Here is a 26,582-nt window from a genome sequence, read left to right as displayed (position 1 = left end):
CAGGAATTGGTCATTTGAGAGCATCGGGTAGAGATCCCACCACCTTTGATCGGTATCAGTCTGGTGGCGCAAGAAGGGACAAATATTCCTAAGAAGTCTGACTGTCAGAAGCTTGGGAGCCCCAGCTGGACAGGTAAACATGGGTATTGAGGCTTTTGTAGGTTTTTCTCAAGTCTCTCAGCACTCCAGACCCTCAGTGCCTTAAAAAGCTTCAAAGAAAAACAGTTTCCAGTCTAAGTCTGAACATCTGACCACGTAAGCAGTCATCAAGGTAGAAGTGGATCAGGAAGTTAGTGTGGTGGTTCGAGACCCTGGACCTGGGCTTAAGGCCCAGTCCCACTTCCAGCACGACCCCCCTTGCTCTGACCTCTACACCTCTCTGTTTTCAGGGTTCGAGGCCCTGACCTGAGTTTGTCTGTTGATTATACTCCCAGAAAACAAGTAATCCAACAATTCATTGGCATTTAATGAAATTAAGTAAGTGTATGATGCCTGTTTAACTGTTAACTGGTATGTTACTTAGGTATAGTAAATGTACAGTAAATGTTAATGCCTATTTAATTATTTGGTGTGTTCAGTCTAATTATTAATTGGTATGTTACTTAAATATATACATATTGAGCATCTGTCTAAATCTGTTAATTGGCATGCTACTGCAATTGTAATTGTTCAAGTGTTTTAATTGGTTATGGATTAGAGCAATTCTTCAAAATGGAAAGTTCTAATTCTAATAGCATTCTTGTATATAGACTTATGGGCTATATTTCGAAAAACTGGAAAGATTTTAGTTAAAAGCCTATGAAAAAAATTAGTTTATTTCTACAACACAGTCTAGTCTTAATACAATTTAGGAGAATCAGGAGAGAAATAGCCTGAGAATAGCTCTATAGAAAAGAACACTGTATTAGAGTTCTTCTGCCAGAGAGAGCAGAAATGGGATGAGATGATGTATGTTCAATCCTTTATTTGTCTCTCTCAGCAATCAATGTTGATAAGAAAACATAAAATTTTACCTGTAAAAATTAGCAGAGAAAAATGTCCCCCCTGATTCGAATCCGAAGGATCTAGCAGAACTTTTATTAACTCCTTCTTCTGTTCCACTTGCACCTGGTAACCAAGCAACTAAGAAATCAGGAAAGGAGGAAGCCCAAATTGGGGTAATATTCAAGCATACCAGAAAATGAAGAAAAAGTAGGGTTCAAATTAGTGAGTTTTATATTTCTATGTTTCTGGGCTTTTTTTGTGTGTCTCACTTTCTATTTGTATCTGTTCATGCAATGTACATTTTCCTACCTCTGGATAGTAACACCAAATTGAAAAACAAAAGTTCTTAAATGCGCTCTATTCAAATTGCTTAATGATAAATGAACATATAGATATATGCTCACATATAAATACATAAAATATATAAATCATATATATAATTTATATAGAAATTAGTACTCCTGGAGTCTAAAAAAAAGAAAAGAAAGAAAGAAAAAACCTCTAGTTACCAGGGTTCAAAACCTTAGTACTTGTAATTACTATAAATAAACCTGGATATAAGAAAGAAAATTGCAGCCTGGAATTTCTGGAAGGCAGTAGAGGACAGCCTCAGGAAAGGGTAAAGACTTTTCCAATTTTCCAGGTCACAGCTTTAAGTGAAATAGATCCAATAATTGGCAACAATTAAAAGAGCTTAGTTTCTGAGGTGTGCAACCAGGCAAATGAATGTCAAGGACTATATGATGAATGAAATGGCAGAAACAAGAAGACAAATACTATCATGCCTCACTCAGATGAACTAACTATAATATACAAACTCAGTGAACTGAAGTCCAGGGCATGAGTTATCAGGTTGGAGTCTATTGTAAAGGTTCCCAGATTGTAAACTCTTATAGCAATCACAGCTATTCAGGAGTTGTAACTGTTATTTCTAAATTATGAGATACTTAGCTGTTTGTATATAACCTGGTCATTCCCTGAAATTTCGGGTATTTATGTGACACCTGAGACTCAGAGTTAGAGCTCTGAACCTATGAACACCAGTATTACCCCATATAGCAACTGTTTAAAAACTTGAGAAAGAACAGATTTTGACTAGAGATATGAATGAGGCTGATCTGGATAGGACTGAGGTAAATCAGAATACAGGGTAAAGTATGATATGGTCCATATTTTAAAACTTCAACTTCTGGTCAGACCAAGGGGAGAGACATTTATTTAGTGCAAAATTTATATTTTAGGTAGTGCATTACCTAATTTAACTTGTATGATCAGTGTAGTTGAACATCGTAAGTACGTGGAATCTTGAATAGGGTGTAAGATCTTGTTGGTTTGTACAGATTAGTGTGATGCCCCAATATATCCCAGAGTAATCTGGGCAGTGAAAAGAGAAGTACTTCACAAAGCCCCCTTGGGGGACTGGGGAGAAAGGAAGAAATAGTCAACTTCCCCATTTGGGGAATTCCTGATATTCTCACAAGCAGTGGAGACAACCAAATCAATAGGCTGAGTCCTCAATCTTGGGGTTCGCCCCTATGAAACTTATTTCTGCAAAGGAGAAGCTAAGCCTACTTATAATTATGCATAAGAGTCATCCCCAGAGAACCTATTTTGTTCAGATGTGGCCTTTCTCTCTAAGCCAACTCAGCAGGTGAACTCACTTCTCTCCCCGCCTAAGTGGGACATGACTCCTAGGGGTGAGCCAGGACCCAGCATCAGGGGATTCTGAAAGCCTCTTCACCAAAAGGGGGAAAAGAGAAATGAGACAAAATAAAGTTTCAGTAGCTAAGAGATTTCAAACAGAGTTGAGATGTTATCCTGGAGGTTATTCTTATGCATTATATAGATATCCCTTCTTAGCTCATGGTGCCTTGGAGTGGCCGGAGGGAAGTATCTGAGATTATTGAGCTGTGTTCCAGTGGCCTTGATTCTTGAAGACAATTGTCTAATGATATAGTTTTTACAATGTGACTGTGTGATTGTGAAAACCTGTGTCTGGTGCTCCTTTTATTTAGAGTATGGACAGATGAGTTAAAAAAAAAAAAAAGGATAAAAAATAAATAATAGTGGAGGATAAAAGGTAAACAATTGAGTAGCTTGAAATACTAGTGGTCAACGAAAGGGAGGGGTAAGAGATATGGGATGTATAAGTTTTTTTCTTTTTCTTCTTCTGGAGTGATACAGATGTTCTAAAAACGATCACGGTGATGAATGCACAACTATGTGATGATATTGTGAGCCACTGATTGTACACCATGCATGGACTGTATTTGTGTGAAGATTTCGCAATAAAAATATAAAAAGAGCTTAGGAACTCTCATCAACACTACGGCCACCTTAGGGATCTCAAATTCCACTATCATCATTTAAAACTTTTAAAATCAAGTTCAACAGATCAGTCTTCATTCTTTCTGTCTCACTGACCCCTACTCCCAAGGGCTAACCAGCTAAGGCAGCTATGGGGGAAGGGCTGGGTGTGGAAAAATGGGGAGGTGTGGGCTTGGTTTAGAATTCTTTCTACTGGGCTTGCAGATTAGAAATGGTAGGCACAGAAGAAATGCTGCAGAATAGGCCATGTTTGCTCTAAAAAAAAAAATCCCCAATTAAAATTATTTTTCCCAACAATACCTTTGCAATAGTAACTGTAGTAAACAAACTGTTATTAAAATAAAAATAAAGACAGGAGTAATTGAATAACATCTAATTACTAAATTTCAGAATGTAAAAGAAAATATCCATGAGAGCTATGAAAACATCTTCCTGGATTTATGCTTGGGACAAGTTAAAGAATTGTAGTATATTTTCCAGAGCTTGGTAATCAATACGCTTTTGAGATTGCTCATAATTTAGGGGATATTACAAAAGTAGAGATTTTTTTTAACTCTAGTAGGAGGAATAAAAAGCAAATGCAACTGGAAAAAAGGCAGTGAAAAAAGTTTAGCCCAATTCCTGTTTTTATGATGACTTTTGGAAACAAACAGATTTTATTCTACTTAGCTATGCTCTCCCTGAATTTATACAAGCTTACCAATAAAATAAGCTAGCATTGTATTTATTAGATCTATACTAAGGTAAGAAAAAGTTAGTTTGTGTTTAATGAAATTAAGTTGTTACTTTGACAAATTAATTTTTTAAATAATTATGTTTTTGTAAGAAGTTTAAAGATCAAAGAACTTTTTGGAAAGAGCTTTTTGGTAACTTAAAGTATGAGGGTATGTAAAATATACAGGATGTTAAAGAAAATTGTGTAGCTTTAATCCTCGAGAATGTGCAGGAAAAAACCTAAGTGAATAAATAAAAAATTGCAGGTTTGTAAAAATGAAATTTTGTTTATTGCAGTCAATGCTGATTAAAATTTGATAAGCTTGTCTAAGGGAGCGTGGCTTGTGCTAAAATAAAATGGCCGGCTTTAACATGCAGGACAAGACCTGAATGGATATCGAAAGAAAGCTTGTGAACCTGAAATCTGTCTGTCATAGACAATGCTGGCTAAAAATATGATAGGCCTGTTTTTAATCTTTTGAAAGAGCTTTTGTGTCAAATCTGGATACAAAACTGGAGTTTAGCCATCTCTTTGTTAAAATAATGTGGCTTGTTAGTGACAACTATACAGATAGAAAAAATACTCAATATAATCTTTTAGCTAAAACATTTAGTATAGTCTACAGTAGCTAGGAAACTTTTTTTTTTTTAATGATCACTTCACTCAAGTAGCCTTGAAGTCCTTTTAAGCATAAAAAGTCCTTGTTGAAGTAGTTTGCTATTGGTCTTATCTGAAAAACTTTCTATGGCTCCCAGAAACCCTCCCTGGCTCTGCCTGCAGGAATGAAATATCACATGAACTAATATCAGCGCCTTCCTTCCTTTTGAAGGACAAGATCAAAAGCCCAAATAGTCACAAGAGAGGCCCACAAGATAACAGGACATGTTGACCAAACAGTTTTTCCTCTTCTGTTTTCTCTCTCTCTCTTTTGCTTTCTTCTAGATCCTGGCCATTTCTTTGTCTGATTGGGGTTATAAAAGCCCAAACCACCCTTCCCACTCCAAACTGGTCTTTGAAAGTTTTTCCTCTCGTGCCTTGGTGATGCATCTTTGATAAACTAACCTTCTTACCAAGATAATGCAGGATCAGGCAGGCCTGATCAGGACTGTGTTTTCTGATTGCAATATTAGTCTGGTCTTAAGGAAAAGTTATAAAAAGTTCTTAACCATCTGAGTACTCTGTCTAGAAGACAAAGACTTTACATCAGAATAAAATTCTTATTGCTGTTTATGCTGACCTTATCATTCTTTATTTCAGAAGACAATTTTTCTCACTCTTAAAGGAAAACTTTTGCAAAGGATTTGTTCTTTCATATTGTAAAAGAGAGGTGCTAAAATAGTTTAACATATCACATAGGAAATGTTGGGAAGTATTAACAATAACTGAAGGGATTTTCTATCTTTCTGTTAGCTGAAGTTGTAAGGGTAAAATGTTATTCATGTGCTTAAAGACGGTATAAATTCCTAAAGTCTTGATAAATTTCTCACTGTTCATGTTGCATCCTGTTACTTATCAGCATTATAACAGACAACAGTATGATGTTGTTAGTCACAGCTTCAGTTATTCTTAGAAAAAAGGTACAGATCATGGAACAACCAAACTTACTTGTATATCACTACTTTGCTCTAAGGTTTCTCTAAAAGTATATGTGGTCAGCTGTAAGTCAGAACTTCATCCTCAACAAAAAGGGACTTTAAAAGAGAAGGAAGGCAAGTATGTAAATTATGTTCTACCTGTTAATTAATATAGCCCTGGTAAATGTGTAAAAGTGAGATAGGACCAAACTTCTGCTATCGTCTGTGGTTGATGATTCCAACATAAGTCAACTGTCAAATGTTTTTATTCCTGAAAATAGCTTCACTTAGAAGATTCTTATAAGTTCATACAGTAGTCATATTTATTCTTGAGCTTTAACTGTTATTTCTAAGTTCTGAGATGCTTTGCTTTTTGCCTTTTGTGTATAACCCTGAACTTTCAGTTTCTGTGTGACACCTGAGACTCAAGAGTTACAGTTGTCCAGCTCTGAAAGTCAGTATTCTCCATACAGCAACTGTTAAAGAAGTAGAAAAAGAGATCAGACTTCAATTAGAGATGTGAATGATGTTGATCTGATTAGGACTAAAGTAAACCAGAATACAGGATAAAGGATGGCATTGTCTGTATTTTAAAACTTTAACTTCTGTGCATAAGAATAAGATTAAGTTTAGCTTTCACACAAGATGGCTCTTCTACAGTATCACCTGGAGGGCACATCTTACTGACTCCACCTGGGGAGGACACTGAAGCCTATGTTTGACATGCTCCCAGACTTCACCCTATGCACCTCTTCTTTTGGCTGCTTCTTATTTTTACCGTTTTACAATAATAAATTATAATCTTAAGCAAAGCACTTTCAGTGAGTTCTGTGAGTCATTCTACTGAATTATGGAACCCAAGGGGGTGGTGGGGATTCCTGAATATTTAGGCTGTCATTTAGACATGCCAGTGGCCTGGGTCCTTAAACTCATGACCTATGCCTAAAGACCAGCCCGAAGAAGACTGTACTTGCCCTGCAGAGTCTGGCCTAACTGAGGACGTTGAAGTCTGAATTGAATGAGTTGAGTCACTGCCATGTTTGCAGGTGGTATTGGAAGCTGTTCGAAGCACTCTTAAAACTAACAGAAGTTTATATTATCATAACTAGTTGTTAGTCTAAGACCCACCCATTCCCTACTCTTTCATTTTTCTTTACTTCTTGCACAGAATGACTTCTGATACGTTTTTTTCTTAGACTCAAACTTATTCATAATATGTAGGTGCAAACATCTGAGTGCTTCATTATATCTTTTAGTGCAGTTCTAAGTGTTTGCATATCAAAATGCATATTATTTTATTACAAATTATTTTCCTTTTATTTCTCCTACATATCATAGTTATATCACGCTGATTTTTTAAACTATGTATCTAGTAGGTTATATATATCTCAGGATATAGCTCAGGATTATACACTTATTTAATATTTGTTATTACAAAAGGGGGCACTGGGACCGACAGACTTGAGAACTACAGTGTAGCCTCAGAGAAATGTACTGCCTGGCCAGCCAAGGTAACTGTAATAGCTGTGATTTACTGAGTGTCACTTGTGTACAATAAGTCTGTGTCCCGATGAGGTGCCATAATTATTTCACACATAAGGAAACTAGGTTTGGAGATGTGAAAATGGCTCTCCCAGGATGAGAAAGGGACAACGTTGGATCCACTGCCAGGGAACCTGGCTCCAGAGCCCATGAAAAAAGCCCAAGCTAGCCTGGCTGGGAAAGACCAGAGGGCAGAGCACGTGACAAACAGCAGCCTGTTGCCAAGCAGAGCTCACAGGCCCAGCGTTTCCAAAATGTCTGAACTAGATGCCAACTTTGAAAACTTGTGAGATGTCACATAAAAGTTTCTGGCTTCTCTGGAAAATTCAGAGCGTCTGGCCACAGTGGACCACATTCCTACATGGCAACTGAGGGGGGAAGGGGGTCTGGTGTGCCAAAAATGGCTGTAATCATCCTTTGAATGTGACTTCAAAGCTCACTTTGAGTTTGACTTGAAAGCTCCTCTCATTGAGAGTCTATTTCCCCACCCCCTAAGTCAGGGCTGGCCTTACGACTTGATTTTGAATGACCGTGCGCTAGTTCTGAGCCTCTCTCTCTCTCAACTCTGTGACTACTATGTGAACAAGCCTGGGCTTACCTGCTGGAAGGCGCGAGACCATGTGGCCAGAACTGAGTCAGCTCATGTGTCCTGGACACCTAAGAGTACCCCGGCGAGATCAGCAAACCAGATCATGCAGACCCGCGACCAGAAGAATTATTGAGCTGAGCCCAGATATACAGCTAATATGCAGAAGTATGAATTAAATAAATGCTTGTTTAAGATACAGTATTTCGGAGAATAGTTACATCAAAAAAGCCATTTGATATAACAATAATCAGCTCAGACCAAATAACAGCTGCACTGTTAACACAGGGTCTGTGCCCTCCAGTTTGCCAGTCTCTACCACTCTCTATTATCCAGTGTTGGGGGTCTTGCCTTTCTCATTTCTGTTACCTGCCTGACTCCTATAGATACGGATTTAGTGATCCTTGCAAAAGCCTAAGTTTTTAAGGTCCAGGAAGGGACGAATAAAAAAGCGAGAAATGGGTGTAGTTTCAATGGAGGTTGGGGGAGCACTGGGCTAGATATCGGTAGTTGAAAAGGTGACTTCAGGGGAAAGGGATGGAAGTGAAGGACATGGAAGAGAAAAGGGAGAAGAATAGGGCAGTAGTGGGAGACAGTTTCATCTTTAAATACCTAAGTATATACTATCTTTCTCTTGGATATAAAGGGATTGTCTAAATAAGATTTAAAAAAATGAACCACCTCTGTTCATCCTACACTGCTATGATTTCCAGAAAATGACCTGAATCTATCCACATTTAGCGTGTTTATCCCAGGGAAGATACATTCCTTCTTAAAACAGAATGATTCACAGGAAAGGAAATGCAAATGACTCATAAATATATACATAAAGCTCAAGTTCAATCACAATAAGAAAAATGCAAAATAGAATCATAGTGAGATACTACTATTCACCCGTCACATTGGCAGATGTCCTAAAGTTCAGTAACACAGTTTGATGGTAAAGTAGTGGGCAAAGAGGCACTTAGGCATTGCTGGAGGGAATGTAAACTAGTACAACCTTTACTGAGGGAAATTTTGCCATATTTATCAAAATTACTAATATGTATTTCCTTTGGTCTAGCAATATCACCTCTAGAAAATTACTTTACACATATACTTGCACCTGTGTGAAATGATATACTTTGATAGATGAACACTGTAATATTTGTATTTAATAATAAACAGACCAAATGTCCATTAATAGGAACTAGTTAAATAAACTTTGGAACAGCCATGCCCTGGAACAGTATGCAGCTGTTAAAAGGATCATGTACGTATATATAGAGATATTGAAATAGAAAGACTGCCACAATATATTATAAGTGTAAAGGAAAAAAAAGAGATACAAACTTTCATTTGAAAGGCAAGAAAATAAGAGTATACATTTGTATTTGCTTGTGTATGCACAGAGGAACCCTTTGCACATAAATTCAAAAGTAGTTACTTTTGGGATTGGGAATAATAATTCGGTGAATGAAGGGACAGAGTTGAAAAGAAAGTTTTTTACTGTATAAATTTGGATATTTTTGAGTTTTTGAACCATGTAACTATTTCCCATTCAAAAATTTAAATTAAAAAAAATTGTTTCCTACATCTGCCTCCCTTGAGCTTCTATCCACTGGTGCCAGTTCTGGCCCAGAAGCCACCTGGGCCTGGTCAGACTCTCTTCCATGTGCCAGGAGAGCGTCATCTGGGAAGAGGACTCCCCGGGTTACATACACCTGCTTTCCTCCTCTGTTCCTTTCAACACCTGGTTCCCACCACCACACTGCCCTTCTCTGTGGGAGTCAGGATTGCAGTTGACCAAATGTTTCTGCTTTTCTGCCTTCTGAACACATGGTACAGAAGGGATGGAAGTGAAGGACATGGAAGAGAAAAGGGAGAAGAATAGGGCGGTAGTGGGAGACAGTTTCATCTTTAAATACCTAAGTATATACTATCTTTCTCTTGGATATAACTTGGTATATATACATGGTACCCCTGGCCTCCTGGTGGTTGGGTGAAGCCATATAATTAGCTCGGGCCAATGAATTATGAAAAGTAAAGAATATCCTCTCTGGACTGGAGCATTTAATTGCTAGTTTAAGACCCTCCCATGTTCTTTTTCCTTTTGCCACAGCTACTGGCACTATTCCAGAAAGTGGCTGCTGTCAGCCTGGGTTCCAAAGAAAGTATGATGCACAGCAGAGCCCCAAGCCTACCTGTAATGAGTATGGCATTTAAGAAAGATACAAACATTCATTGTTTTAAGCCACTGAGATTCTGGAGTTGTTTGTCTCTGCAGCATAACCTAGTCTAACCTAACTGACCCAGGTACTGATACTGAAACACCCCTGAGCAGCCCCACGTAAGGGTGAAGCTTGGGGTCAATGGCGGGAGGACTGAGCACTCATTGGTCATCTTACACCACAGCCTTAATGATGCCCTGGATCTCCTTCTGCAGCTCTGGTTCCTTCCGGTGCATCTCCAGAAGCGACAAGGCCTGGTTGTAGCTGGCACAGTAGACCTTATAGACTCGCTCTAACTCCTCTTGGTATTCCAGGAATAAGTTACCTGGAAGAGAGAAAGCATCAAGGAGATGTTAAGACTGAAGTGGATTCCCTTTTTCCTTGGAGACGGTAAGTTCTGTGGTTAAGTACTTCAGTTTGGAGGTCAGACTGCTGGGCTTAAGCAGCTATGTGACCTTTGGCAAGTTACCTCATCTCTCAGCCTGTTTTCTCAGCTAAGTTTCATAAAGTTGTTGTCATGATTGATACAATGAGGTAATAAAGCTCAGGATGACATACTGTGAGGACTTAACAAATGGTAGCTATAATTACAGTGATAATGTTGATAATGCCCACATTTGTAGTGTCTATAGTTTACAAACACACCCGTGATGGTTAGCTTCACAGTTTTATCTTCACAGTTGCCATGTGTGGTAAGTACAGCTATTAATTCCTGGTCGGCAAGGGCATGCGGCAGCACAGGGCAGGTGCTGGAGAGTGTGAGCTTTGGAGTCAGAGATGGCAAGGACCAGGGAGGTCTCCAGTGAGCCCTGGTCCAGTCTCGTCACCTGGGGCAGGCCTATGAGCCTTCTGACTCTCCAATAGCAGTACTTACCTCCAAGCGTTATTTCTGAGGATTAACTGAAAAATGCATGTAAAGCACCTGATGCAAATTTCATTCATTGGTTCAGCAAATATTCACTGTGTGCTACTTTACTGCCTATGTGTCAGACACTGTTCTAAACTCTGAAAAAAGCAAAGCCCTTGCCTCACGGGACTTATAGCCTAGTGGGGAAGACAGACAATAAGTAAATATTAAATATATATTTTTAAATTTTAAACTTTATTTTTGTAAACCCAATCAAGAGGTGTTGGAGGGAAAAGGGTAAAAGTTGTACTTACATATCTGGGAACAGCAAGCACTTAGTTGGAGAAAATGGAGACTTTACAGTTGAATCAAAGGTAGTTCCCTGCTATAACGAATGTACTTTTCTTCATTATATGGCCCAATGAATGTGGCCCTAACAGCCACAATATGATACAGTCAGTATTACTTCAAAGTGAGAGAATCAGAGGGAAAAAGAATGCCATATGACATCCCACTTATACTTCCTACTATACAATGCCTTTTGGGTACTTGATAAGTCAAGCATTCTTGTGTCCACCACTCCAGGGCAGGTGGGATGCATGGTCCGCAGGAAGTCCTGCTGACCCTACTGCCTGCAAAAGCCACGGGCCAGACCTGTTGGGACGCATCGGACTGTACCCAGACCAGAATGGTCCAGCCCTCAGCAAAGACCTCCACAGTGAGATTATCCATCCGGGACCAAACCGCTCCCCCAGTGCCATCCAGTCAGTTCTCAGAGGCAGCTCTTGAGGAGGAGCCCCCAGAATGAGGGAGAACACGGCCAGGGGAGATTTTCCCAAACCTGCCGCTAGAGAGAATTTGCTTGGGAAATCAGCCAACAGACACTCCCTAGGGGATGGCTTGAGCTTGGCCAAGAAACTCAGGGCGGTTCCCACATTCTCTCAAGATGGGTGTATTCTCAGGAACGGGACTGGTGCCAAAGAAACCGGATCATAACAAGTCTGGCCAGGGACAAGGCTGTTTCAGTTACTAAAGGGCAGAAGGCGGAAAATTCCCAGAGAGCAGAGTCCTCCAAAGGGGCAGAAGTGCCCAGGACTCCACAGTAAAAGCTGGTTTCCTCCCCTCTTGTCCTACAGTTACAACTTAGTAAAGAAGTTACTCCTAACATAGAAAGAACACTCTACCCTTTAGCTGCTATTAGTCAGACAGGAGAGAGAAAGGGAAACAGGCTGATCAAGAGCTACTTGACAAGAATCCTAATTAACAAGTAATAAATTACAATTATTCTCACAAGATGTTGAAAAAAGGCTACCCCAGGTTAAGCACGCTATGACGTGGCTGGCACAAAGATGGGTTCTATTATCCTCGTTGCAATGAGGATCAGAGACGTGAAGGAGCTTGGAGGTGGCAGAGCCTCATCCGTCAGGCGCTAAAGTTCCTGCTCTAAACCAGTGGGCTTGCACTGCCCAAATACAGCAGTTGCTGGTCACATGTGGCTACTGAGCCCTAGAAACATTGCAAGTCAAAACTGAGATGTGCTCTAAGTGTAAAAGACACACTGGATTTCAAAGACTTCATACAAGAAAAAAGCAAAATATTTCATTAATAGTTTTTATAATGATTACATGTTGAAATATGATTTATATCTATATATTGGGCTAAATAAAATACATCATTAAAACTAATTTCACCTGCCTCTTTATTTTTTTTAACTTGAGTACTCAAAAATTTCAAATTATATTGGACAGCAAGCACTACACTAGACCCTGATGCCTTTCTGGTGACATGAACCTGTCCAGGAACTCTTGGGAATGTCCAAGTTGTATTTGGAATTGTTCATAAGGAAAGAGGACCTGACTCATTTGGGAGAAAAATGTCAACCTTTTCTAATGTCCAAAATTTTTTTTTAAATCCTGTAGCCACTAGATGGATGAAAGGGCCTTCACTGCGCGGCAAAGCCTGGTGGCTGGGAGGCTGGAAAGGAACGGAGGGAGAGCAGGCCTTGACTGGGCATACAGCTCTACCATGGAGAACGCCGTGTGGCTCTTTTGTCTGTAGACTCACAAAGGCCAGGAAACAGGGTTGCTAGACTTAGGGGGAAAATATAGGACAGTCAGTTAAATTAGAATTTCAGATAAAAAATGAATAATGTTTTTTAGTATATCTACCCACGCATAAATATATATATACCCACGCAACACTTGGGATACACTGATACTTAAAAACTTCAGTCACTGTGTAAGGATAAAATTAAGTTTAGCTTTCACACAGGATGAGAGAAACAGAATTCACTAAACAAAGGGTTACAAGACAGCTCAAACCAGTCTTGCAGGTAGGGAAAGGAGAGAGCCTTTGACACAAGCCTAGAATTGGTGCCAAATCCTCATATAGGTAGAAACAAGCTTAAGTAAGTAATGGCCAGGGTCACTAAAATGTAAAGCGTAATCAAAAGCAGGAACCTTTGGTGGGAAATTTGAATTAGTTAGACTGTCCGGATAGGCTGTAACCTCTGGAGTGTCCAATCTGCAGAGAAACAGGGAAAGGACCTGCGTGCTAAGCTTAGGGTATAAAGCCTACTGCATACTATTGCTTGTCACGCCAGCCATCATCTTTTCTAATGGGTGCCCGTTCTTGTAAGATCATGGATAAATTCTTTTCTTCTCCCCAATCGGATAAGCGTTTGTTCTCCCTCAGGTATGGCTTTCTTTCTAACAACTGTTAATCCGAAATTCAAGTTTAATTGGGCATCCTGTGTTTTATCCGGCAACCCTATCAGGGAAGCAGCGAAAGCAGCAAATGCAGATAGCACCAGATGTGCCAGGGAGACACAGTGGCATCCTGACTCTCTGTGGGTCAGGGAGGCAGGCAGAAAATGACAAGCAAGGACCCTCAACAAGAAGTCATGTAGAAACCTGGACCCTTAGCAACAGAAGAACACTGCCTCAGAGTCCCGTAGTCTTAGAAAGCCCTTGGCTTACAGCTATACAATTTCCATGCTAAAAAGAGGTCGTTATTAAAAGAAATAAGGATAAAATGATAAAGGGTGAAAACATTTACCCAGGCACTTTTAAAAAATCTTATTCTTAAAGTAATTTAATTTTGTATTCATCTATCACTCACATTGCTATTTGAATAAAGAACTATATTTTCAAAGGGAAAACACAGGCTTTCATTTCACCCTCAGCTACACAGACACAATTCATATAGCAGCTCAGGGCACTGGCTCCAGAGTTCAAATGCCTGGATTCAAATCCTAGCTCTGGTTCTGTCTCTGGCTGAGTGGCCTTGAACAGGTTACTTCCTCTCTCTGTGCCTCATTTTCCTTAACTGTTTAATGGGATAACATCTCTACATTTCAGGGTGGTTTTGAGGATTAAAGGAGTTGATAAGTGTCTTTTTGAGTTGTAGGATTTTTTATATATATTCTGGATATTAAACCCTTATCAGATATATGGTTTCCAAATATTTTCTCCCATTGAGTAGCCTGTCTTTTCACTTTTCTGACAAATTCCTTAGATGCACCAAAGTTTCTCATTTTAAGGAGGTTCCATTTATCTATTTCTTTCTTTTGTTGCTTGTGCTTTGGGTGTAACATCTTGGCATTTAGTAAACACTCAGAAGTTGGGTGGGTTTTTTGTTTTTTGTTTTAATTAGAGAAGTTGTAGGTTTACAAAACAATCATGCATAAAATACAGGATGTACAACACCTTGCATTGCTGTGGAACATTTACTACAACTGACGATAGCATTTTTAAAATAACTGGATCATTTTTTGACAGTAGTTACCTTTTTAAAAATTCATGAAAGATTATCAAAATTGTATTATCTATCATCCATAATGTCCATTATGTGTATTTTCTTTCATATGCTATCCCATTATTTATATCTTGTATTAATATTGTATTTTGTTATAAATCATGAAAGAACATTCTTATACTTGTACTATTAACTGTAATCCATTAACTACAATGGAGTCACTGTGTTATACAGTCCTATGTTTTACTTTTTAATTTGTATTCTAGTAATATATACACAACCTCAAGTTTCCCCCTTTTAACCACTCCCCCTTTTAACCACATTCACCCTTACAGTTCAGTGCTGTTGATTACACTCACACTAATGTGCTATCATCTCAATCATTCATTTCCACACCTTTACCATCAAACTAAACAGAAATTCTGTATAAGTTAAATATAAATTCTCAATTCTCTAAACCCAATCTATCTCTTGGTAACCTATATTCTAGATTCTACTCCCTGAGTTTGCTTATTATTCACACAAGTGAGATCATACATAATTTGTCCTTTTGTCTCTGGCTTATTTTATTCAACACAATGTCTTCAAGTCTCATCATTCCTTTTTTTTTTTTTTTTTTTTTTTTTTTAAGGAAAGACAGAGAGAAGGAAGGAAGGATAGAAGGAAGGAAGGAAGGAAGAAAGGGAAACATCTTTAAACATTTTCTTGTTTTATTGTATTTTGTTTTTCCGTTTTTTGTTACATGGGCTGGGGCCGGGAATCGAACCGAGGTCCTCCGGCATAGCAGGCAAGCACTTTGCCCGCTGAGCCACCGCGGCCCGCCATCATTCCTTTTTTAAAGCTTAATAATATTCCATTCCACCATATGTATACACCACATTTTGTTTATTCATTCATCAGTTGATGGACACGAGTTGCTTCCATTTTGTGGCAATTGTGAATAATGCCACTATGAACATCAGTGTACAAATATCTGTATGAGTCCCTGCTTTCAATTATTTCAGGTATATATCTAGTAGCAGGATTGCTGGAGTACAGTAAGTCTATACTAAGCTTCCTGAGGAATTGTCCGACGATCTTCTACAGTGGCTGTACCATTTTACATTCCCACCAGCAATAAACGAGCGTTTCTATTTCTCCACATCTTCTCCAACACTTGTAGTTTTCTGTTTTTTAAATAGTGGCCATTCTAATGGGTGTGAAATGATATCTCATTGTGGTTTCCATTTGCATTTCCCTAACCAATAGTGATGCTGAGGATCTTTTCATGTGCTTTATAGACATTTTTATTTCCTCTTTGGAGAAATGCCTATTTAGGTCTTTTGCCCATTTTAAAATTGGGTTGTTCATCTTTTTATTTGAGTTGTAGGATTTCTTTATATAATTCTAGATATTAAACCCTTACCAGATATATGATTTCCAAATATTTTCTCCCATTGACTAGGCTGTTTGTTCACTTTTCTGACAAATTCCTCTGACGCACAAAAGTTTCTAATTTTGAGGAGGTTCCATTTATCTATTTCTTTTGTTGCTTGCGTTTTGGGTGTAACATCTAAGAAACCATTGCCTACTACAAGATTTTGAAGATGCTTCCATATATTTTCTTCTAGGAGTTTTATAGTCCTGGTTCTTATATTTAGGCCTTTGATACATTTTGAATTAATTTTTGTGTAAGGTGTGAAATACGGGTCCTCTTTCATTCTTTTACATATAGATATCCAGTCCTTCTAACAACCACTTGTTAAACAGACCATTCTTACCCAGCTGAAAGGGCTTAGCAGCATTGTCAACAATCAACTGGCCATGGACATGAAGGTCTATTTCTGAACTCTCAATCATATTTCATTGGTTAATATATCTATCCTTATGTCAGTACCATGCTGTTTTAATCATTGTAGCTTTGTAATATGCCATAAAGCCAGGAAGTGTGAGTCTTCAAACTCTGTTCTTCTTTTTCAAGATGTTTTTGACTATTTGGGACCCCTTACCCTTCCAAACAAATTTGATAATTGGCTGTTCTATTTTTGTAAAGTAGTCTATCGGAATTTTGACTGGGATTGTGTTGAATCTGTAAATCAATTTGGGTAGAATTAACATCTTAGTGATATTTGGTCTTCCAACGCACATTTTTTCATTCATTAAGATCTTAGCAATGTTTTATAGTTTTCCATGTTCAAGTTCTTTACAACTTTGGTTAAATTTAGTCCTAAGTATTTGATTATTTTAGTTGCTATTGTAAGTGTTCTTCTTAAATTTCCTCATAGAATGCTCATTACAAGCATATAGAAACTCTACCAATTTTTGCATGTTGATCTTGTATCCCACTCCTTTGCTGAACTCATTTATTAGCTCTAGGATCACTGTTACAGATTTGTCAGGACTTTGGATTTATAGGATCATGATATCTGCAAATAAGGAATGTTTTAGTTTCTCCTTTCCAGTTTGGATGCCTTTTATTTCTTTTTCTTGTCTAACTGCTCTGGCTAGAACTTTCAGTACAATTTCAAATAACAGTGGTGACCTTGGGCATCTTTGTCTTGTACCAGATTTTAGAGAGAAAGTTTCAGTTTTTCATCACTGAGTATGATGTTAGCTGTGGGTTTTTCATGTATATATTTTATCGTATTGGGGAAGTTCCTTATGCCAGTACCATGTTGTTTTTTCCTTTTTTCTTTTTAACTTTTTTCTTTTCTGTTTTTCAAAGTATTTGTATCAAGAAAGTATGTTTTCCAGAGATGGAAAAACAATGGAAACCTACAATGTCAGATTTCAAGAGGCAGAAGATAGGATTAGTGAACTAGAAGATGGAACATCTGAAATCCAACAAGCAAAAGAAAACATAGGGAAAAGAATGGAAAAATATGAGCAGGGACTCAGGGTAATTGAATGACCACATGGAGTGCACGAATGTACATGTTGTGGGTGTCCCAGAAGGAGAAGAGAAGGAAAAAAGGAGGAGAAAAACTAATGGAGGAAATTATCACTGAAAATTTCACAACTCTTATGAAAAACTTAAATTACAGATCCAAGAAGTGCAGCATAACCCTAACAGAATAGATTCAAGTAGATGTACACCAAGACACTTACTAATCAGAATGTCAGATGTCAAAAAGAAAGAAAGAATCTTGAAAGCAGCAAGAGAAAAGCAATCCATCACATACAAGGGAAGCCCAATAAGACCATGTGTAGACTTCTCAGCAGAAACCATGGAGGCACAAAGACAGTAGGATGATATATTTAAATTACTAAAAGAGAAAAACTGCCAACCAGGAATTTTATATCCAGGAAAACTGTCCTTCAAAAATGAAGGAGAAATTAAAACATTTTCAGACAAAAAAATCACTGAGAGAATTTGTGATCAAGAGACCAGCTCTACAAGAAATACTAAAGAGCACTAGAGGCAGATAAAAAAAGACAGGAGAGAGAGGTGTGGAGAAGAGTGTAGAAATGAAGACTATCAGTAGGGGTAAAAAGAAGAAAAATTAGATACGACATATAAAATTCAAAAGACAAAATGGTAGAAGAAAGTACTACCCATACAGTAATAACACTAAATGTTAATGGATTAAACTCCTCAATCAAAAGACATAGACTGGCAGAATGGATTAAAAAAAAGGACCCATCTATACACTGTCTACAGGAAACACATCTTAGACCTAAGGATAAACAGATTGAAAGTGAAAGGTTGGGAAAAGATATTTCATGCAAATAACAATCAGAAAAGAGCAAGAGTAGCTACACTAATATCCAACAAATTAGACTTCAAATGTAAAACAGTTAAAAGAGACAAAGAAGGATACTATGTATTAATAAAAGGAACAATTCAACAAGAAGACATAACAATATTTATGCACTGAGCCAGAATGCTCCCAAATATATAAGGCAAACACTGAAAACACTGAAAAGAGAAATAGACATATCTACCATAATAGTTGGAGACTTCAATTCACCACTCTTATCAATGGACAGAACATCTAGACAGAGGATCAATAAAGAAACAGAGAATTTGAATAATACAATAAATGAGCTAGACTTAACAGAAATTTATAGAACCTTACACCCCACAACAGCAGGATACACCTTTTTCTCAAGTGCTCATGGATCATTCTCAAAGATAGACCATATGCTGGGTCACAAAGCAAGTTTCAATAACTTTTAAAAGACTGAAATCACACAAAACACTTTCTCAAATCATAGAGGAATGAAGTTGGAGAGTGCCAGAAAATTCACAAATATATGGAGGCTCAACAACACACTGTTAAACAACCAGTGGATCAAGGAAGAAATTACAAGATCAATCAGTAAATATCTCGAGGCAAATGAAAATGAAAACACAACATATCAAAATTTATGGGATGCAGCAAAGGCAGTGCTAAGAGGGAAATTTATTGCCCTAAATGCCTATATCAAAAAAGAAGAAAGGGCAAAAATCAAGGAATTAACTGTCTACTTGGAAGAACTAGAGAAAGAACAGCAAACTAATCCCAAAGCAAGCAAAAGGAAAGAAATAAGGAAGATGAGAGCAGAAATAAATGAAATTGAGTACATGAAAACAATTGAGAAATCAACAAAACCCAAAGTTGGTTCTTTGAGAAAATCAGTAAGATTGATGGACCCTTAGCAAAATTGACAAAAAGAAGAAGAGAGAGGATGCAAATAAATAAAATCAGAAATGGACGAGAAGACATAACCACTGACCCCACAGAAATAAAGGAAGCAATGAAAGGATACTATGAACAACTTTATGCTAATAAACTCCGACAATATAGATAAAATGGGCAATTTCTAGAAAGGCATGAACAACCAACATTGACTCAAGAAGAAACAGACGACCTCAACAAACCAATCACAAGTAAAGAAATTGAATCAGTCATTAAGAAGCTCCCCAAAAGAAAAGTCCAGGACCAGACAGCTTCACATGTGAATTCTATCAAACATTCCAGAAAGAATTAGTACCACTCCTACTCAAACTCTTAAAAAAAATTGAAGGGGAGGGAAAGCTATCTAACATATTCTACAAAGCCAACATCACCCTCATACCAAAGCCATACAAAGATATTGCAAAATAAGAAAACCACAGACCAATCTCTCTAATCAATATAGATGCAAAAATCCTCAACAAATACTAACAAATCAAATCCAGCAGCACATTAAAAGAATTATACATCATGACCAAGTAGGATTCATCCCAGGTATGCAAGGATGGTTCAATATAAGAATATCAATTAATGTAATACACCATATCAACAAATCAAAGCAGAAAAACCACATGATTATCTCGATTGATGCAGAAAAGGCATTTGATAAAATTCAACATCCTTTCCTACTGAAAACACTTCAAAGGATAAGAACAGAAGGGAACTTCCTGAAAATGATAAAAGGAATATATGAAAACCCACAGCTAATATCATCCTCAATGGGGAAAAACTGAAAACTTTCCCCCTAAGATCAGGAACAAGACAAGGATGTCCACTATCACCACTTTTATTCAACATTGTGTTGGAAGTTCTAGCCAGAGCAATTAGACAAGAAAAAGAAATACAAGGCATCAAAATTGGAAAGGAAGAAGAAAAACTCTTACTATTTGCAGATGATATGACACTATATGTTGAAAACCCCAAAAAAATCCACAGCAAAACTACTAGAGCTAATAAATGAGTATAGCAAAGTAGCAGGTTACAATATCGACACTCAAAAATCTGTAGTGTTTCTATACACTAGTAAAGAACAATCTGAGGGGGAAATCAAGAAAAAATTCCATTTACAATTGCAACCAAAATAATAAAATATTTAGGAATAAATTTAATTAAAGAGAAAAAAGACCTATACAAAGAAAACTACAAGAAATTATTAAAAGAAATCACAGAAGACCTAAATAGATGGAAGGGCATATTCATGGATTGGAAGACTAAATATAGTTATATGTCAATTCTACCTAAACTGATTTACACATTCAATGCAATACCAATTAAAATTCCCAAAACTTACTTTGCAGAAATAGAAAAACCAATAACCAAATTTATCTGGAAGGGCAGGGTGCCTCAAATAGCTAAAAGTATCCTGAGAAAGAAAAATGAAGTTGGAGATCTCACACTACCTGACTTTAAGCAGTATTATGAAGCTGCAGTGGTCAAAACAGCATGATACTGGCATAAAAATAGATATACTGACCAATGGAATCAAATAGAGTGTTCAGATATAGACCCTCTCATCTATGGAAAATTGATCTTTGATAAGGCAGTCAAGCCAACTCACCTGGGACAGAACAGTCTCTTCAATAAATGCTGCCTAGAGAACTGGATATTCATATGCAAAAAAATGAAAGAGGATTCATATCTCACACCCTATACAAAAATTAACTCAAAATGGATCAAAGACCTAAACATTAGATCTAAGACCATAAAACTGTTAGAAGAAAATGTAGGGAAATATCTTATAAATTTTATACTAGGAGGCGGTTTCCTAGACCTTATACCCAAAGCACGAGCATTGAAGAAAGAAAGAAAGAAAAGGGAACTCCTCAAAATTAAACACTTTTGTACATCAAAGAACTTCATCAAGAAAGTAAAAAGACAGCCTACACAATGGGAGACAATATTTGGAAACGATATATCAGATAAAGGTGTAGTATCCAGAACATATACAGAGATTGTTCAACTCAACAACAAAAAGACAGAGAACCCAATTACAAAATGGGCAAAAGACTAGAACAGACACTTCTCAGAAGAGGAGACACAAATGGCCAAAAGGCACATGAAAAGATGCTCAAATTCCCTGGCTTTTAGGGAAATGCAAATCAAAACTACGAGATATCATTTCACACCCACCAGAAAGGTCTTTATCAATAAAACAGAAAATAACAAGTGCTGGAGAGGATGTGGAGAAAGAAGCACACTTATCCACTGTTGGTGGGAATGTCAAATGGTACAACCACTGTGGAAGGCAGTTTCACAGGTCCTCAGGAAGCTAAGTATAGAATTGCCATATGACCCGGCAATACCATTGCTAGGTATCTACTCAGAGACATGAGGGCAAGGACACAAATGGATATTTGCTTGCCAATGTTTATAGCAGCATTATTTACAATTGTGACGAGATGGAAACAGCCAAAATGCCCATTAACAGACGAGTGGCTAAACAAGCTGTGATACATACCTATGATGGAATATTATGCAGCTGTTAAGACAGAATAAAGTTATGAAGCATGTAACAACGTGGATGAACCTTAAGGTCATTTTGCTGAGTGAGATTAGCCAGAAACCAAAATACTGAATGGTTTCACTGATATGAACTGAAATTAGTGAATAAACTTGGAATATTTCCTTGGTAACAGAGGTCAACAGGAGATAGAAATAGGGTAAGATATTGGGTAATTGGAGCTGAAGGGATACAGATTGTGCAACAGGACTGATTATAAAAACTCAGAAATGGATAGCACAACACTACCTAACTGTAATACAGTTATGTTAGAACACTGAATGAAGCTGAATGTGAGAATGATAGAAGGAGGAGGGCTGGGGCACAAATGAAATCAGAAAGAAAGGTAGACAATAAATACTAAGGCTGTATAATCTAGGAATGCCTAGAGTGTATAATGATAGTGCCTAAATGTACAAATTTTTTAATGTTTTTGCATGAGGAAGAACAAAGGAATGTCATTACTGCTGGGTGTTGAAAACAGATGGTAATTAATATTTTAAATTTTTAACTTATGTGTAAGAACTAAAGTAAAAAAATGTTTATTTGGTACAAAATTTATATTTTGACTAGTGCAGTTCCTAATATAACTTATGCGGACAGTTTAATTGAACACCATAAGTACATGGAACCTTGAATATGGCATGAAATTTTATAGGTTTGTCCAGAGTGATGCCCCCATAAATCCCAGAGTGAGTTGAACAGTGAGTAAAAAAGTCTTTGCAAAGACCCCTTGGGGGAACGGTGAGAAACGGGGAAAATTCAACTTTCTCATGTGGAGAATTTTTGATATTCTCACAAGCACTGCAGACAACCAAAACAATAGGCTGAGCCCCCAATCTTGGGGTTTGTTCATATGAAACTTAACCCCACAAAGAATAGGTCAATCCTGCTTAAAATTAGGCCTAAGAGTCACCCCCAAGAGAACTATTTTTGATGCTCAGATGTGGCCTCTCTTTCCAGCCAACACAGCAAGCAAACTCACCACCTTCCCCTGTCTACATGGGACATGACTCCCAGGGGTGTGGACCTTCCTGGCAATGTGGAACAGAAATCCTAGAATGAGCTGGGACTCAGCATCAGGGGACTGAGAAAACCTTCTGACCAAAAGGGGGAAGACAGAAATGAGACAAAATAGTGTCAATGGCTGAGAGATTCCAGAGTCGAGAGGTTATCCTGGAGGTTATTCTTATGATTAAATAGATATCACCTTGTTAGTCCAGATGTAATGGAGAGGCTGGAGAGAACTGCCTGAAAATGTAAAGCTGTGTTCCAGTAGCCATGTTTCTTGAAGATGATTGTATAATGATATAGCTTTCACGATGTGACTGTGTGATTGTGAAAACCTTGTCTCTGATGCTCCTTTTATCTACCTTATCAACAGACGAGTAAAACATACAGCATAAAAATAAATAATAGGGGGAACAAATGTTAAAATAAATTTAGATCGAAATGCTAGTGATCAATGAAAGGGAGCGGTAAGGGGTATGGTATGTATGAATTTTTTCTGTTGTCTTTTATTTCTTTTTCTGAATTGATGCAAATGTTCTAGGAAATGATCATGATGATGACTATGCAACTATGTGATGATATTGTGAATTACTGATTATATATGTAGAATGGAATGATCATATGTTAAGAATGTGTTCGTTACATTTTTTAAAAAATTTAAAAATTAATAATAAAGAAAAGAGAAAAAATTTTAAAAGAGAAAGTATGTTGATTTTGTCAAATGCCTTTTCTGCATCAATCAAAATTATGAATAGGGATTAAAAGAAAAAGCTGCCTCCACAAAATGGATCAGGATTTAAACATGGCTTTTCTAGGGTACATAATCCTTCCAGACCGGCACACGTTTTTTTTTGTTTTACTGCTGTGCTTGATATACATGAAGTAATGAATGTCAAGCAACTCATTTTTACTGTGTCATTACTTGTACATTTGTTCTTAGGTTGCCTAAAACATTTAAAGGCGAATAAAATGATTGTAGCAAAAATAATGAAAGCAAACAGCAGGTCACTTTACAAATAACAGAATGTGAACTGTTTCTGCCCTTCTCCAGGGTAAACCTAGTAACAACTTTGTCTAAAGGAACACTTCTGTAACTGTCATCAAATGTGTGTGTGTTGGTGATACAAGCGTGGTTCTGTGGTGGAATGCTGGCCAGTCATGTGGGAGACCTGGGTTTGATTCCCAGTCCATTCACCAAAAAATGTGTGCACACTGAGATTGTATATTCCACAGATACACATGGTCCAACATGTAATATCCGTGGGATATCTATTTGTATCACAGCCTTGAAAGTGCTCCAAACTTATAGTGTAGCCACAATAACTACACTTGTGACTGGAACCAATCATCCTTTTTATCTCCCACCAGGACAAACCAATATGTAGTCGGCAGTTTTCTTTACTTAGACATGGTAATAGTTTTAACACTGGCCTTTATGAAGCCACAATATACCAGAAGTACTATGCCAAACATTTTTAACTTGTATAAAAATTCCACATCCCTATACTGGTCACCTCAACTTTAAATGTTAACTGGCTCTAATTCCCCAAATTTAAACACAAAAACCACATGGGAAATACAGAGATTCAAATAGAAGTAACATAAACCTGTCCTAAATCATAAACAAAAAACTATTTACAGGACAGCACAGGTGATAAATGATAAACTGTGTGAATTTTAGAATGATGCAGACAAAAGCTGGAAGGCCGGTTAATTTTGCCCTTCTTTTCCTGCTTCAGCTTCGTCTCCTTGGGTATTCACCGTCCACAATGTCAAGCTGTCTCTCAGTAATTGTACTATTAGTGGGCTGAATTTATATAATTCTTCACTTAATGCATCAAGTTCACAAATGACTTCATCAAAAGTGGTTTTTGCCTGAGGGTAGGCTTTCTCCAGGGAATTCAGAATCTCGTAATGGAATACAGAAAAGTTAAAGGCTAGACCCAGTGTGATAGAATGCATTGGCTATGCTTCCTTTTTGCTGACTTCAAATGCTTCTTCTTGGTATACTTGTTGTGACTAATCCACAACCCCTTTTTTGTCATCACCAGCAACAACCTCGGCCAAGTAACAGCAGTCTCCTTTCATTTTCAAATAGAAGACTTTGTTCTCTGCTTGTGAGGCACTGGAGATCAAGAACTTTTCCAAAAGAGACAATACATCATTGCAGATATCTCTTAGCTCAGTCTCACTTTCCTCTCAGTATTCTCGAGCCATCTGCTGTTTCTTCTCAGCACCTTCCAACTTTTGCTTAATACTTGAGATGCCCTCCAAGATGACCTATAAGCTCCTACAATGTTTTTATAGGTAACTGAAAGAAGATTCTACCCCTTGCTCAGTTACAGATGTTATGCAGGCTGCCATGTCATTTTATCGCTCAGCTTGCTCAGTTAGTTTTCTTTTGTTTGCTATTTGCAAGCAATATCTTTTTCCAACCTTTCAATTTCAACTTATTTGTGTCTTTGAATCTAAGGTGAATTTTTTTGTAAACAGCATATAGTTGGATCATGCTTTGTTATACATTCAGCCAATGTGTCTTTTCATTAGGGAAATTTAATCCATTAACCATTGTGCTGGTTTGAAAGGAAGTATGCCCCCTAGAAAAGCGATGTTTTAATCAAAATCCCATTTCATAAAGGTAAAAAAAACCCTATTTCAATACTGTATGTTTGAAACTGTAATCAGATCATCTCCCTGGATGATGTGATTTAGTCAAGAGTGGTTGTTAAACTGGATTAGGTGATGACATGTCTCCATCCATTTGGGTGTGTCTTGATTGGTTTACTGAAGTCCTATAAAAGAGGAAACATTTTGGAGAAAGAAAGAGATTCAGAGAGAGCAGCACCACAAAGCAGAGAATCCACGAGCCAGCGACCTTTGGAGATGAAGAAGGAAAATGCTTCCTGGGGAGCTTCATGAAACCAGAAGCCAGGAGAGAAAGCTAGCAGATGAAGCTGTGTTCACTATGCGCCTTCTCACTTGAGAGAGAAACTCGGAACTTCAACGCCCTTCTTTAACCAAGGTATCTTTCCCTGGATGCCTTTGATTGGACATTTCTATAGACTTGTTCTAATTGGACATTTACTCAGCCTAAGAACTGTAAACTAGCAACTTATTAAATTCCCCCTTTTAAAAGCCATTCCGTTTCTGGTATATTGCATCCTGGCAGCTACCAGACTAGAACCATGAATTTTATTACGAAAGAGCAGTTTACTTTCACCATTTTACTCTTTGGTCTTTATATATCACATTTTTCTCTTTTTTCGGGGGGAGGGTCCTCTCTTCTTATTTTTATTTTGGGGGGACATCTTTTTAACTTTTTAGTTACCCTTAATGATAATCTTCATTTTTGCACACTTCACACTAAAGCCACTTCTTCCTATCTTTTCCTTTCAGCCTGCAGACTCTCTTTAGCATTTCTTGTAGGACAGATCTCTGGTTGATGAACTCTCTGTTTCTATTTATCTGTGAATATTTAAACTCTCCCTTGTAATTTTTTTGGGGGGAGGGGAGTGGGTGGTAACTGCATGGTCTGGGAATCAAACTCTGGTCTCCTGCATGGAAGGTGAGCATTCCATCACTAAACCACCCACGTACCCTTCTCCCTTATCTTTGAAGGACAGTTTTGCTGGATGAAGAATTTTTGGCTGGCAGTTTTTCTCTTTCAGTACCTTAAATATATCATGCCTTCTTACCTCCATGGTTTCTAATGAGAAATCAACACTTAGTCTTATTGAGGATCCCTTGTATGTGACAGGTCATTTTTCTCTTGCTGCTTCCAGTATTCTCTTTTCATCTTTGACATCTGACATTCTGATTAGTATGTGCCTGG

General features: G+C 37.7%; 1 protein-coding gene across 4 annotated transcripts in view; it reads right to left on the bottom strand.

Moving 5' to 3' along the window:
* ARHGEF37 (Rho guanine nucleotide exchange factor 37) overlaps nucleotides 1-26,582 on the bottom strand; it is a 91,242-nt gene that overhangs the window by 34,676 nt on the left and 29,984 nt on the right. For all 4 annotated transcript variants that reach the window (XM_077137387.1, XM_077137389.1, XM_077137388.1 and 1 more), the window contains exon 4: nucleotides 10,117-10,264. In XM_077137387.1, the coding sequence (XP_076993502.1) occupies nucleotides 10,117-10,264 (148 nt within the window). The remainder of the gene's footprint in view (nucleotides 1-10,116; nucleotides 10,265-26,582) is intronic.

The sequence above is a fragment of the Tamandua tetradactyla genome, chromosome 20 (genome assembly GCF_023851605.1).
Source record: "Tamandua tetradactyla isolate mTamTet1 chromosome 20, mTamTet1.pri, whole genome shotgun sequence".
Taxonomy (NCBI): Eukaryota; Metazoa; Chordata; class Mammalia; order Pilosa; family Myrmecophagidae; genus Tamandua; species Tamandua tetradactyla.
This window is presented reverse-complemented; position numbering and strand designations above follow the sequence as displayed.